The sequence below is a fragment of the Dromaius novaehollandiae genome, chromosome Z (assembly GCF_036370855.1).
Source record: "Dromaius novaehollandiae isolate bDroNov1 chromosome Z, bDroNov1.hap1, whole genome shotgun sequence".
In the NCBI taxonomy this organism is placed as follows: domain Eukaryota; kingdom Metazoa; phylum Chordata; class Aves; order Casuariiformes; family Dromaiidae; genus Dromaius; species Dromaius novaehollandiae.
The window spans coordinates 36,315,523-36,330,727 of NC_088132.1; the positions used below are offsets into that span (position 1 = coordinate 36,315,523).

The 15,205-nt window shown below is 37.0% G+C and overlaps 1 protein-coding gene across 2 annotated transcripts in view; it reads right to left on the bottom strand.

The window, feature by feature from the left end:
• The window catches only part of SLC12A2 (solute carrier family 12 member 2), a 66,903-nt gene that overhangs the window by 10,999 nt on the left and 40,699 nt on the right, over positions 1-15,205 (bottom strand). For both annotated transcript variants that reach the window (XM_064502319.1, XM_064502318.1), the window contains exons 11-20: positions 14,920-15,027; positions 14,070-14,193; positions 12,535-12,636; positions 11,067-11,222; positions 9,980-10,079; positions 6,993-7,104; positions 4,002-4,142; positions 3,695-3,801; positions 1,626-1,705; positions 336-476 (exon numbers count right to left, since the gene is read on the bottom strand). In XM_064502319.1, the coding sequence (XP_064358389.1) occupies positions 336-476; positions 1,626-1,705; positions 3,695-3,801; positions 4,002-4,142; positions 6,993-7,104; positions 9,980-10,079; positions 11,067-11,222; positions 12,535-12,636; positions 14,070-14,193; positions 14,920-15,027 (1,171 nt within the window). The remainder of the gene's footprint in view (positions 1-335; positions 477-1,625; positions 1,706-3,694; positions 3,802-4,001; positions 4,143-6,992; positions 7,105-9,979; positions 10,080-11,066; positions 11,223-12,534; positions 12,637-14,069; positions 14,194-14,919; positions 15,028-15,205) is intronic.

Consider the following 15,205-nt stretch of genomic DNA (forward strand, 5'->3'; position numbering starts at 1 on the left):
AGACTTTTAATATATAGCTTTGTGGCCTGATTCTCAAGCAATTTTTAGTGCCACCCAACCTCATTAACTATTTAAAATGAACTAAAAAAATCCCACATGCTTTGTAGTCCACAAACTGTTTTATTTAGGAACTTGGATCTTAAAGATTTATTTTATGTACTGGTGTGTTCTAAAACAAAATATTTAAGTGGTTAGACATCAATGGCTAGGAAAGCATGAGAGGTTTCTGTGTTTCCCAGACACATGCACCCACCCCTTAAGCATTACCCCCATAAAAAGGGAAGCAGAGAGAAAAATAATGAGAATTCAGATTTCATTGCTAACTAGAAAGTTACCTTTATGTAGAACATGAGTTTTTTCACTGGATGATGGAGCAAAAGCTATAGAAGTGTCTGTTTCAGTCTTTTTGCTATAATCCACTTTTACTATGACATCCTTGGAACATGGAGATTTTTCTTGGGATGATAGTAACTCTTCTTCAAGGAAGGAAGGAAATAAAAAAAGAAAAACCAAAGCCACATTATAAACCACTTATTTGTCCCAAATGGTATCAGGCAGGAGGCATGCAATTAGAACTGTGACTGTTTGCAGTTGGCTAAACTCTATTATGACTGCCTTGCTATAGAGAGAACAAAAAACTTGAAACAAATGAGAAGGAACTAGGAAAGAACAAAAAACTTACTGTGAAGTACAAGGAAGTGCCTCCTCTGAAAATATCTTCAGTTTCCTGCTACTTCCTTCCCAGGTTTTTGGGCACCCCAGCTGTCTGAGTTGAAGTAAACTCAACACCACCCCCAACAGATACCAGTAAGTCTCTCTGACACCTTTGAGTCCCAATTTCCTGGTCTTCTCAGCATTCCCCTGTTCACACTGCAGGGTCACTCCTTGCTGTTTCTCATACTCCTTTGCCTTCTTGCACACAGTAACAAGTTCACTGCCTCCCTCCAAATCCTACCATGCTCATACACTTCCAGAAAAGGAAAAATCCTCCCCTCTTTCTGGAGGGTACCACCTTCACAGCATGTGTTAGGTGTCACGAGCACTCCTCCTCTTTGTAGCCACATTGCATGTAGCCACATTGCATGGAGTGGGCTACAGACAAATTAGACACTATCAAGTTCAGTACACAGTTGCCAACAAAGCTCATGGGCTTTCTTTGTTTTTCTGCTTGAGAATCAACAGAAGTTATGCTGATCAGCTTAAGACCACTGCCTACAAAGTGTAACCAAGTCTTCTACCTTGAAAATACAAAACCTTTCCAAACTTAAGGCAGACTGCCTCAGTGAATGTAACGTCTAAGCGGTGGCAGTCTGGAGAAGGAAGGGAAAAAAAAAAAAAAAAAAAAGAAAAAAAGAGAGAGACCCACAGTTTTCTTGGATCATGCAACTTTTACTACATGAATTTTCTGAGTTTCTGGAATGGGATCCTTAGTACTTCATATCAATTTGCTAGCCTCTTATATTTGTGGCAGTAAACAGTAAATCACTGGGAAGCTGTATATATTGTATCACACTGTTGAACACGGTTTATTCTTATTATAGATATCTTCCTTTAACATCTTCAGAAAATGGTATTAAAAGTAAATTAAAACAGCTGTTCCCCAGAGGAAACGAAATAAATCTTACCTTGTCCCTGAAGGTGAGAAATATCCAAGCCCTCCTTTAGGCGGATGACGACTACACCATACTGAATGTCAAAGGCATCGCTACACAAAAGGAACAAAAATAAAATAGTGTTATAACCTTTTATAAACTTTTCTTTCCCCAAGCACCTACTTTACAACCCTCTTTCACCAAATTTTAGAGACTAAACATTGCTATTTAAATTCCCAAATCATATATTTGTAGACAATTTCAGTTGCAGTTCCAAATCATCAATTGCATCCATCAGTGAACTGAACACTGTATCCTGAAAAGCAATATATAGCAAGGATATCCGTTCCATTTCCTCTCTCTCGCTCTAACATATAAAACAGTGATAAAAAAAAAAAAAAGCAATATGAACAAGCCAGTCAAGTTCTGCAGAGATGACGACGGGATCCACTGGGAAATATACATTTTTTTTCTTCAAAAAAGCAAATTATTTTGGGCAAGTCTCCTCAAACTGAAAACTATAAATTCCTGAAATGTTCCAAAACATTTGGGGATTTAAAGAGCTATAAAGTTGTAATTTAGAATCAAATTAGATACAAGTTAAACTTGACTATTTTCATTATATATGATGGGGAAGAAACTTGTTCCTTTAAAAGACAAACTAAGAGGAAAAACTTGATTATTGTAGAAGCAGGCAACAAGCCTGAATAAACAACTAAGTAAAAGTCAGAGTAAAATGAAGGACAAAACCCAAGATTTCAGCAGAAAAATATGGACTTAACCATATCACACAGTTTGTGTTAGCATTTAATCAGTGTTTTAAATGTAAATATCTCATTACAAACAGTTGTAATTCACAGAACTCCCATGTCATTTCCACAGATAGAAATCCCACAAATTTTTTTTTACACATTAAACACTTTTTTGGAAGTAGCAAGATCTGATGTGACGTATTCAAAGTATCAACATATATTATAGTAAATGCAAGGAACAAGTTAAGGTTCACGTAGAAGCAAAGGTTTTTGGACATTTTTAATCCATTATTTAATTTTTCAAATCTCTATAGATTAGATGCATTTCTATCACGCACTTCAGAAATTTTCCATCCAAAAATACACTTGACCTACAGCTACTATCTGCTGGGGTTTCTCTGTAATGTATGTGAAGAGCCACGTGACTTTCTTGGCCATAAGGAGTCCTTTCAGTACAAGCCATTCCAAATCAAAACAAACAAACAACAACAAAAATACCCCCTCCAACATTTCCCCCTATTTTTCCACTGCATTTGGTGTTCCTCCTTTACTCTTAGGGCAGACGGAATTGTCTTTTTCCACCATGTTTTAATCTCTACTCGTAACCCCCCTTCCCTTCCTCCTCCCCCTGGAACAGTAAAGGAGAAGCGTAAAGCACAGTTAAAACCAGTTAAGCGGCATACAACAAAACAGAACATGTATAAGTGTGACAAACAAGTTTTGCTTTTCTCAAACATGTTTGTAGCACAAGTTATTCTATGAAAGCTTTCAGCCAGAACTGGACTGCCTTTCAGGACTGGCAAATTACACTGGGCTTTCCTTTCCCATCTGCTTTGTTGGCTGCTGCATTACTTTGTGTGTCCAGTGCTGTGTATCATCTACAAGAAATACTTTACTTATAACAACACTAACTGGAAGATACAACTTTGGCATAAGAACAGATTCATTTTTTACACTTAATCCATGCAAAAATTGTAGGAAAAACCCTGCTTTCAATAGAACATACGGTTTAATGCATTCAGCAGACTGACACATGAAACACTAGTTCTAAAGACAGTAACTCTTGAATCTCATACCATCACCCCAAATCTCTCTAGATGCAGAAGGGGTTGTTATCTAGAAACCCAAGCCATTTAAACTATAAAACAGTTGCTTATTAATTTCCACATCAGAAAAAATACTGTATTGAAGATTGCTGGATCAGCAATGTGGAAAATTTGAGAGTCTTTCTGAAAACTCTTAGAGAACTGGTTTAACTAAGATCTTTAGGAAAAAATTCTTTGACTTATGTTCCATTTCAGTACATTTGACAATAAGACAGTTATCTGCACTTCTGCATTTTCTCCTTACTGGAATAAATTGATATAGGTTTCAACATCTCTCATGTCAGCTTGTCTCCAGTTCTTCTTAAATCCAACAACAAGGGTATTAGGTCTCATTCTACCCAGACCAGCAGCCTATGGAGAACACAAAAATATTTTTAAAGCCTAAATTACTTAAACAAACTTTAGCTTCTATTTTTCTTTTAATGCAGAAAACTCCAAGTCAAGGTTTTAGGATAAAATTGCGTAATGAAAATATTTCAACATGCACGATATAAAAAACACTTCCATTAAAAAAAAAAAAGAAAAAAAAAAAGAGGAAGAGACAAGTGTACCTGCATTAAGTACTGCCCTCCATCCCTCAGGTCCTCTGCATGCACTGGTGCATAGAAGGCCTTCATCTTGTTTTTAATAAGCCATCGCTGATATTTGGCCAAATCAGTTGACAGTTCCTTCACAGCTTGCCTCCGAGGACCCTTTCAAAATAAGCAAATAAAATGGGAGAGGGAACAAGTAGTATAAGTACCAGCAGTAGTAATGCTCAATTTCTTATTTCACTGCTAGGATCCAAATCAAACTTGAAGAGCCTCAAAGCATGCTTCCCCACTAAAACCTAAAAAAAAAAAAAAACCCTAAAGAAATTAGGCACATTTCCAACAGCAGCAAAAAATAAAGAGTGGACCAGATTCTCATTTTAAGGAAAAGTTTCCTGAAGTTTAAGCATTCTTGTCCCAGCAGAGCACAACCAACTCACCAGCAGGTGGCACAAGCTTGTCCTCGAAAGCATAACATAGTCTTAAAAGAAAAGGATTTTGTAATTAAAGATACACGGTTAGAGGATGACTTAATATTAGGTTTTGTGGGACTCTGTTTCAAGCTGTACTAAAATTGAGTTTGTCTCCCTTCATACATAATCCTACTATTGCTATTTCAGAAAACCTTGGCCAGAGTCGCACCTCTACTGCAGTTCTATGAAAACTATTTCTTGTGAGATTCAACACAACATGCAGAAGCACAGTGTGAAATCTGCATTGCTATTCCAAGATCATCGGACTGTGAAAGCAAGGTTAGAGGAGCCAAAGGCATCAACTGTCAAACAGCAAGACTACCACCGTGTCCTATTTACCATCAAGGGAGTGTCAGAGCTGCCCCAGTCTCTTATGTTTCTTATAAAACCAGTAATTTGACTACATTTACTCCCTGGCTTGCTAGCTTCCACACACCTATCAAATTCTGTCAAATTACTAAGCTACTTATTTTTACATTGTTTTACCCTTTTATGATCTGCAATAGCCATTTCATCTATAGCAAAATGAAAAAGGTGTTCCAGTCCACCTCAACTTCTCTTTTACATATTTTCTTTTTACTACCTCCATCAGGAGGAATCAGTGTGCTCCTCCTAGACAGCAAAATGCAGAAAACAGGATGAAGTATGATCAAGAACACAGGAGCCCCATTCTTGCAAACGGAAACAGCTGTGGTGCAGCTTTCAAAGAAGACAGCATTAACTTAGATCCAGACCATTTTTAGGATAAGCTCCCAGTAAATTCTCAATTCAAAACTGCTTTCCTACAAGAATGATTATACAACATTATTCTTTTCAGGACAGCCCTATTTGTGAAGGGCAGTGATTAAATTTATAAAATCTTGTATCTCAGATATTCCTCAGCTTGTCCTTTGCGCTCACTGTGAGATTGTAAGTTTATAAAGACAGTTATAATGTATTAGCTGGGCCCAGGCGAAGACCTTAAAAGAATTGACAAAAGTCTTCATATGCAATATGAACAACCTACCTATTTAACAACCTAACTAGTTTAAGTTTCTGAAGATAAAACTGGCAAACACTTGCTTAATTAAGAACACAAGTTCTGTGTTGCACTAACTCAATTTGCTGTGAGCTGCTAGTTACATCAAAAGCAAGTCCTATTCATTTAGTGTGACAAATTTAAACACATAAGAGTATTCAAGCTTCATATTTAAAATTCACACTCCCTTAAATGTTGTTACTGATGTGATACAAAAGAGTTTCTCCTTAAAATATAAAGAAAAAAAATAAAATCACACAATCCTAATATGCTAAAACATATTTACCAGTATTTACCAGAGATGCAACAGCCTCTCTACAGCCAACTTAAGTTTCGGAACAGATCACAGAACGACATCCACCTTAAAACACAGTTAAAGACTGAATTCATGACAGTATGATTTTGAAGAACAGTTACTTGAAGCTTGTTTCCGTCCCCCTACCCCTAAAAATGCACCAGTCTGGCCTAGAAGTTTACAGATGTATTCTCTTCCTGTGCTTAAAGGGACCATAACCTTGTGTTTAAAGGGACCTTTTTTTGAAAGAAAAAAAAAAAGGGAGAGAGACAGAGGACTGCTGAAGTTGCATCGATGCAGAAAAACAAACAAACAAATCCTTTTATCCTGACAGAAACCAGGGAGGAATGTTAGCAAAATGTTAGGGGCTGGGCTGAAAGGGAAGAGGGGATCAACCTATCAGATAACTGAAGGGATAAATACTAGTTCAAAAGTATGAACAATTGGCTAAATTGATATTGAATTTACTGCTCAGGAAGGTTTACTTTACACCGGGATTTATAAGAAAATATCTATATAGCAATCAATCTCCCCGAAACAATAACACTGGGAAGGAAACCTAGCATTTTCCCAGTTTCCATTACCTACTTCTGTAGAGCCAACTGCAGCAGCTCTGCAGTTTATGTGAGAGAAGAATGACAAGGATTTGTAGGTTTGAATTAATCCAATGTGGCTACAAGTAACAGCAAGTTAAGCTGAAAATGTTGAGGTAAGCCATGCTGCCTCAGCAAGTGCCTCGTGGCACCAAGGATGGGTTAGCTGCATGCTGCTAGTCATTCTGACTGTACTCTGTCTGAAGTATGAGCAAGTACACGAGATTGAAGGACACAAGGACAGAAGACGCTCAGACTGTAATCCAACTTTACTCCTATAAAGCATTTACTCCTAAGCATTTAAGTGCCAAATGATCACAGATACTAATTTTGCTAAGTTTTTCCCTCTCCCATACATATCATGCATATCCTATAGCACAACTCCTATTTACAAGGCTTTCCTCTATCTACACGTGGATGGAAAAGATGCAAAGCAGATGTTGACAATTATGTTAACTGTCATATTAACTTTCAAAGCTTCCTTAAAGATGTAGTACAGCTAACTGGAAAGGTGAGGACCCCTACCTGAGCAGATTCCACAGGAAATTTCAATTTTTGCACTTCTTTCATCTAAAAAAGACAGCTCTGTAAAAAAGACAAGATAACTTTAAAATAAAAAGAGAATACACTCACCATATGCACGTGGCCACAGATCATCAAGCCCACATTTTTGGTGAAAGCATGGACGAGGTGTAGCAAAGCTGGACGTGAGTTTGGAGCACCTGTCATAATTAAGCACTGAGGTCTGGAATAGTGAATTGAGGAAGAAAAGTCAGAATTCATTTCCTGTAGAGTTTTGTTCACTTATTTTCACACACACACACACAAAATATCTTCAAAATATTGGGCATCAGAACATAATCCTCACAGAAGAGGTAGTATACTCCTGTATTCTTACATTATGTTAAATTAGGAAAAGATCAATCTTTCACAGTTGTCGGTGTACCAATGATTATTCAACTGTTTTCAAAGTTAATAATCCCTCTAAGTTTGACAATTTAAACATATAAAAAGATGAGAAACACAATTCAGACAAGACTAAGTCAGAGGGATGAATTTCTTCACCCCATCGGGTCGCATCCTTTTCCATGTTCTAGCTTAGATTCTTCTCTATCAAACAGAAAAACTGGAATTACAGGCTTTTGTATCACTGTCATTCAGAAGGCACAGCCAAACAACTGCAAATTATTCTGGACAGTTTTCTAATCAGTTTTAAAAGTTGACGTATCCAGTCTTATTCAATTCAGAAGATTATAAAAATCACCAAAGTTAATTTGCTATTCTGTCTAAATTCATGTAACAGCTCCAGTTCATTTTCCATACTAGAACTAGTCATTTTTAGGAGGTACCTCTAAAATCCAAAACACTTTTTACCATACATTAGAAACGACTATCACGCTAAAAAGGGTAACAAAGGAGTACTCCTATTGCCAGTGTGCTTAAAATTGGCTTACATGGAGCTCCAAACCTCTTTTGGGAAACAATTGAAGTTTACAAGTCAAAAAGCTCTATACTAGCTTCATAAATGAAAAAAACTAAAGTACTTCCAATGCAACCCCAAATGCATGCTGATCAGCAGAGCATTGACAAGCTATATCAGCACAAACAGAAAGTCACAATTACAAAGAATTTTCCTATAATATTTGTTCATATGAGAAAGTTTGCAATCCAAAACAGACTCCCAGTAGACAGCAATGAGGTTGCAACACTTGATAACAGTTAGGTATTATCAAATATTTATGCCAGCCTTTAGATTTGCACTTGGAAAAGTTTGAAAGTTTCTGCTCTTGATAGCTAAGGAACAACAACCAGGTTTCTGAAGTCAGACTTCTGTTTTCCTATTAATGATAGAACAGGATGTAAGAGACAGTAAAGCATTTGTAAATAATGAGGGATTTTAATGTCATATAGCCTTAGAACTTCAGAAAGAACAGCCATTTCAAAATAAGTCTTCAATTTTTGCATTTTATGCTTACAACAACAGCCAACAGTTTTTATTTTGGAAATAGTAAGTTCTGTTAATACTCATCTGTACACACAATACATCTGTAATTTACAGTTTTACTGTAATAACCATTGAGGTTGTGCTAGTACCTATCATGACTGGCCGACACATCTTAATTCAACTGTCTAACACAGACATTGGAAATACCTATCCCTGTACCCGTTTAAGAAAGTTTTAGTCACTTCCAAGAGAGGCTAGAGTCAGAACTGGAGTACTTCCAAACTGACGTAGAATACCATCAATCTTTTCTTTGGGAGTAACTCCATCTCTGCCAGGTTCTGGGTTGTGGAATTAAACTCAGCAGAAAATGGCACCTGTATCGAGAATCTCTCCCTCACCTCTCAGTCCTTATTGAATTCTGCCATAAGGAGGCAAAGTCTCCCTCTGTACATAACAGAAGATTTTAGTAGCTAGATTCCCTTGCTAACACACTGACCATGTTCCAGCTATGACAGAATAAGATATTCCTTAGAGCTGCAGCTGCAAGGGTTGATAAACCACCATGCTGGGCATGGGCAGCACATAGGAAGTAACTGTCTAATCTGAAAAGAGACAGGTCAACAGTAAAGGATCACCAAGATTATCAGGAGGCTGGAGCACACTATGCACAAAGAAAGGCTGACAGCTAAGTTAATTCACTCTTAAGAAAAGGTGGCTAAGAAAGGAATCTTATTGTTGTCTTCAATTACCTAGTGAGAGGCCAAAGAAAAAGACAGAGTCAGACTCTTTCTGGAGGTGCACAACAAAAGAATAAGGGGCAGCTGACAAGAGATGACATGGGACGTTACAGTATTAAGAAAAAAAAAATGAGGGTGGTCAAACATTGGAAAAGATTGCCCAACAAATCTGTCTTTGGATATACTCAAAGCTTGACTGTATATGGCCCTCAGCAACCTGATTTAACATCAACGTTCGATCTAACTTTGCATCCAGCTCTGCTCTGAGCCAACTGAGTGCAGGGTTGTAAAAGCTCGCCTGGTGACGTCCTGTCCAATCTATGATTCTCTCTACTTGGAGGGAACAGTTTAAGTCGTCAGTGACTTCTGTTAATATTTTTTGAAGCACTTTTCTTCTGGAATAGCGTACTCTGTAAAAGCAGCATATATACTACAGGATAGGCAATTACCTACTTCAGTAGGACACTTTCTGGGCAGCCATGCTGGCTGATGAAAAATCAGTTCTCTTTCAGTTATGTGAAGAATGCTAGTGTAGCCAGTCTGCCATTAGCGCAGTGCAGTAGGAGAGTATCTCTAATGTGAAACGGTTTTGTGTTGAGGAACCAACATCCACATTATACATTCTCATAGATTTTACTTTTGACCAGTTTTAGCCTGATCATGCGGACTGAATGCCCATTAGCAGTTTGAAGCATGTCTTCCAGTTCAGTTTCATCAAAAAAGAACCCCATTCACAGGCCCCAAGACCAGTCCATGATGGAAACCATAAACTGGCATCAAGAGACCTGCTTCTAAAGTGCACTTGTGATCAGAAATAAAATGCTAATGCAGAGATCCCAGAGCCTGTCCAGAATAGTGCAATTCAAAGTTTTTACAACCCATAGGAAGTGAATGGGCAATTTAATGGAAACCATCTTTAGCATTAGCATAACTGCTACCTGAAGTTTTTCACATGATCTTCCACTCCTGAGAGACGAATAGAATGCTGTAGTGCATTCAAGTAAGTCAGAGCTTGTGTTGAGGATCCCCAATTCACATCTGTGGGAAGATTTGAAGTTTCAATATTTTATTAAAAGCAGTTCAATATAAAACTACATGATCACAAAAGGAATGTTTAATACCAACCGGAAACACACAAGATTTAACCTACACCTTAGTAAATTCTGCACAATACTGGCTAACGAACCCTACTGCTAAACAGGTAATTCTATTTAAAGATAACATTTCTGTAAAAGTTCTCTAATACAAGTTGCAGTTTGATATTTTACAGTTTAAAAAGAAAGAAAATGGAGCTGAGTGGTTTCCTATATTTCAAAGAACGTGACAACTTCAGAGTTAAAACTTCACATGGGGGGGGGGAAGGTGTTTAGTCATTCTATGTCACAGCAAAGGAAGAGTAGTTTAAAAAAATGCTGTATAAGATTAAGTCGAATACTTTAATGAGTAACTTCTAATGAAAAAAAGAAAGAGGAGAAAGACTAGATTTAGCAGTTCCTTTAAGATTTTTACTTTTATGAGGAAATGAAAGTTCCCGATATCCCCCTCTAGTTGTTCCCATACATGTTCTATTTTTGCTAGCTAGAATAAATTTATTATCCAAGTATTTCTTAATCTTCACAGCCCAGTATGTTGTCTTTTCCTTATTGTCAACTTCAGGAACACTTTTTGACTCAACTCTGCTCCATCTGACAAAACATGCTTTTTTGGTGCCTTCAGCACTGCAACCCAAGCTCTTTTCATATGCACCTTTCAGTCTTGCCTTCAAATGTTTATGTTTAAGAACCAACATGTCTGATTTAGATGCACTTTGAATTTTTTTTTCTTTTTTGTGGTGGTGGTGTTGGGGAACAGGGAACAGCTGCAGTGAACATACAGGCATTTCACTACAACTGGAAGGCGAGAAACAGAAGTTTGAACTAGCCAGCTAAACAGAATCAAGTTCTGTTTCCTCAAAAGGCCATGACTTTCTCCTTCCTCTACTTCCCTCCTCCTCCCACCAAAACTAAAAGATACTCCCATACATACCTGGTTTCTTGTAAGTGACATAAATGTAGAGTCCAAGGACTATGACATATGTTAGAAGTGCTGCCCACCAGTTAATGACAAACATCACAATGCAGCACAAAATTGCTCCAACCAGAGAAATCCACATATTGTAGTATTTGAAAGCAGGGCGCCAGCCTAAATCAAAATATAATTTGAAGGATGGGGAGGGAAGAGGGGAAGAAACATTTAATCACTACTCCAGGAGAAGGCAGCAGCTGTTCTTTTTCTCCTTCCTCAGTACTCTGCATTGCATTTCATGGTAATGCACGACAGTTTCAGCAATGTACAAAATAAAGACTTTGACACGTTTACGTTTTGATTTTCCAACACACTTCAAATTAATTTGCATCCTTCTTACAAGGAGGGCAGGATGAGAAACATTTGCATGCCTAAAAGCATGTCTCAAAAGGAGAGTTTGAAGATACTCAGGCCAGTAAGTCTATTAAAACATTTGGCAATAGCTTGCATTACAGTTGATTTTTGTTTTCAAAGGGTTTCAGACATGGATTACCAGCAAGTCTCTCTCACACACACAACTAGAACCAGTTAGTAGTATTTTTACATGACTAGAAATTTTCACCATATTAGAAGAAAAAGGACAGACATATCCAAATAGAATGTGAATATGCCAAAGTACTGGACTGTCACTGTTTTATGCCCCTGTTTGTCACAAGTTAATCCCAGATCAGGTAAATACACCAAACGCCCACCAGCATACACAAGATTAACAAGTGTATCAGACATATACAGCTGTTGCGTAGATACCAAGTTAGGCAAATGCTCCGAAAAAAATCAGGATGTCTACCAGTTCAGTAAATAAGAACCTTTTAGGTGTGTTATTTCAGCATGAACCCACAGTGGAAGGAACAAGAGAGCCATCTGTTCAAGACTGAGTTCTTCAATTGTCTTCACTTGGCTCATTCCTTTATTCTAACTAGCATCCCACACCAAACAAAGGCTATAAAAATATGGCAATACCATCTGCAATTCCAGTTTCTTCTGCACTGGGAGACTATACATATTAAGAGATAAATTCAAAGAAGAGAAAAGGGTGAGTCTTGAACTCCTGATACTGAATCAGCAAGAAAGCCTTCAAGTTATAGCCCTTAAAGGCACTTCATCACAGGATACAGCAACAGCAGATATCACCATAGATCTATTTGAGAGTTTCTGAATAAAAACCTGAACTATCTTGTGCTCCCTCAGAAAAGATGACAAAAACAGTAACTCCCAAACTTTACTAGTCATGGATGGCTTAATCCTCAAAATTTCAGAAGCCCCAAGCACACACCATATTAAGCTTGTAATTGAGATGTACCATGAAAATCAAATAAACATTTAATAAATAAATTAAACAGAAAAATTAATTTAAATTAATATCTTTAAAATATATTTCTGCATCTAGAAATTGCAGGTTAAACTCTCACCCCCAAAGTGTGGTTCCTACCTGGAGATTTTGCAAGAGAAGCATGGAATACAGAGAAGTTAATCAAGGCATATGAAGCCAAGAAGAAATTGGAGATAATTGGAGCAATGACATTCAATTCAGCTGTAAAACCAAAAAACAAAGCAAGCTGTTATGAAACATACCAAATAGTTTTGTAGATTCTAGAGTCAAAAATCTGCTACAAAACAACCTTATTTTATGATGCTCTCTAGGGCGTAGTTTGCCCTTTTTGTACAACAAATAGATTAAGTTAATATTATTAATAGTATTAAGTTAATAGTCACTTACTGATTCTGAATTATCTTCCAGTAGTCGGGAAGTGTAACTTTCAGTTAAAAAAAAAAAATTCCATACTATCAAGTTTCCACACCTGTATAAGTGCTACATACTTTCTCAAAATAATTCAATATAATATTCAGAATAAGATTTTTTTTCCCTGTGTGGCTTGATCAAACAGTGCAGCTATGTACTGGATTCTGAAGAACCTCAGAACCAGTCGACAGAGCATTAATATGTATGTAGTATGTCTCTAATTAGCTAGTCTCAATTCTCAAACAGCATAGAATGAGAGCCTAATAAAATTAAGAGAGAGTCAAGCATAGCAAATAGGAATAGCAGACAAAGTTACTGTGGGCAGTTTGACAAACACCTTCATCCAATTTTATTTAAAAAAAAAAAAAAAAAAAAAAAGGAATTGAATCCACAGTAACTGATGTTAGTGCAGTATTCTAAACCACTACCTGTGGCAATATTGTTGGGGGTCTCTTTAGGGAGAGACAGAAGAGCCTGACACTCTCTTTTCCTTGAGGCAGTACGGTATGAAACACTTGTATTTGTACTCCCCCCACCACAAAGAGCCATTACAGTCCAGTTTTCAAGTAGCATGCTGCGACAGAGACAGCATGACTATACTTACCTTAAAACAGAGATAGGGGAAAGGATGAATGAGCAAATGGGGAACCAAAGTTAATAGCAGCAGCACAGAGCATGCAGGTGGACAAAGTACAATTAGTTTGCCATCTACCAAGACATGTATCACTACCTAGACTACCCTTTACCTTTGGCAACAGCAGCAATCATCTCTAGTATTTGTAGCTTAACAGAATACCACACTTTAAAAAGTTATGTTCATGCAAGTTTGCCATTCACCGAGGTTATTATTTGTAATTATTTCTGTAATTATATCTGTTTGTAACTATTAAATACAAAAGTTTACTTCAGATATTTATATCATATGAAATCTCTCTACTTCAGGCTAAGGATATATTTTCATTGATTAGCAGTATCTAAAAATAAAGATCTGAGATGATTTGGAAAAGCACAGTATAGCTACAACTCGGATTTATTCTGCTTCTACGCAGAGTTAGATCTAGAAGACAGGAGAAAATAATCCTCAAACTAAACAGATTTAGAAATGCAGACTTAAAACAAACTGTGCCTCAGGCAAGGCCTCAAGGATGCTGTCATTAAGTCATGAATAAAATGCTTCATAAAGAACAAAAGGATATTGAGATTTATTATAATTTGAAACTAACCAATTAATATGAATCCAAGAGCAATTAAGAATGTTAGAAGATATCCTCTCAGTGGTTCGTTGTTCTTCCCATAGCCTTTAGCAAACATTAGAAATCCTGGATAAATGTTGTCCTTGCAAAGCGCCTAAGAATGAAAATTCACAAGTTAGCATTTTGTTCAAAACGTATCCTTATTAACACTTACTAACGCTCTCTTTCACTGTGTATATTGCCTTCCTAAAAGGTTTGTAGCCAAGATGTACAAATTCTATTTGCAATCATCGTTGTATTTTGTGTTTCCTACATTCTATCCTTCAGTAATGTCTATCAATAACAACAAGCTTCACTCTTCTATATCTGGTCGACTAGTGTACTTTACTGGCATCTTACAATCATCATGATTTTAAGAGCCAAAACAATGTTTCCTCAAAGTGGAAAGTTTGCCTAATGCTACATTAATTCTTTGCTTCGACACTTGCCTTGATCTCTGCAACAGAACTCCTGTGTTTGGCTCCCTACTGAACTTTTGGGGAAGAGAGTTTGTTCTGAAGTTCATTAGAGGATATAAAGCTTTACTGAATGAAAGAGAACTCCTAAGATCAAGAATGAGATTTAAGTTTTAAAAAGAAAAAGGAAAAGCAAAACACTTTCAGGAACACCAACAAAAATCAATGTAAATTGACTTATACAAGAATTGGTACATAGTTATATTGAGTTTCCGATTCCAACAAGTAGATATTAAAAATCAATCTACTGACCTCAATTGATACAAATCAAGATGGCAGTATACCAGAGTCCCCTTCCAAGATTCTGACTCAAAACTTGATTAAAATTATTCTTTAAAAGATTACAGTTTTGTTTCCATACTTACCTGGAAGATCTTCGGTGCACTCACAAGAGATGCTAATGCGGAAGAAAGGGTGGCTGAAAAAATACCTGCAGAAATCAGTGGTGCAAATCCTGATACCATGCTCATCACCTGAAAGCAAAACACAAATCTGCTCTTAAAAGAGTATGAAAAAGTATACTGTACAGATGAATGAGAACTACACAGTAAACAGAAAGATAGAATGTCATGTACCCTCCACTTAAAAGCTGTTTGAACATCATGCATTCATATCAATGCCTCTTCCAATGTAAGAGCTAGGGAACAGCTC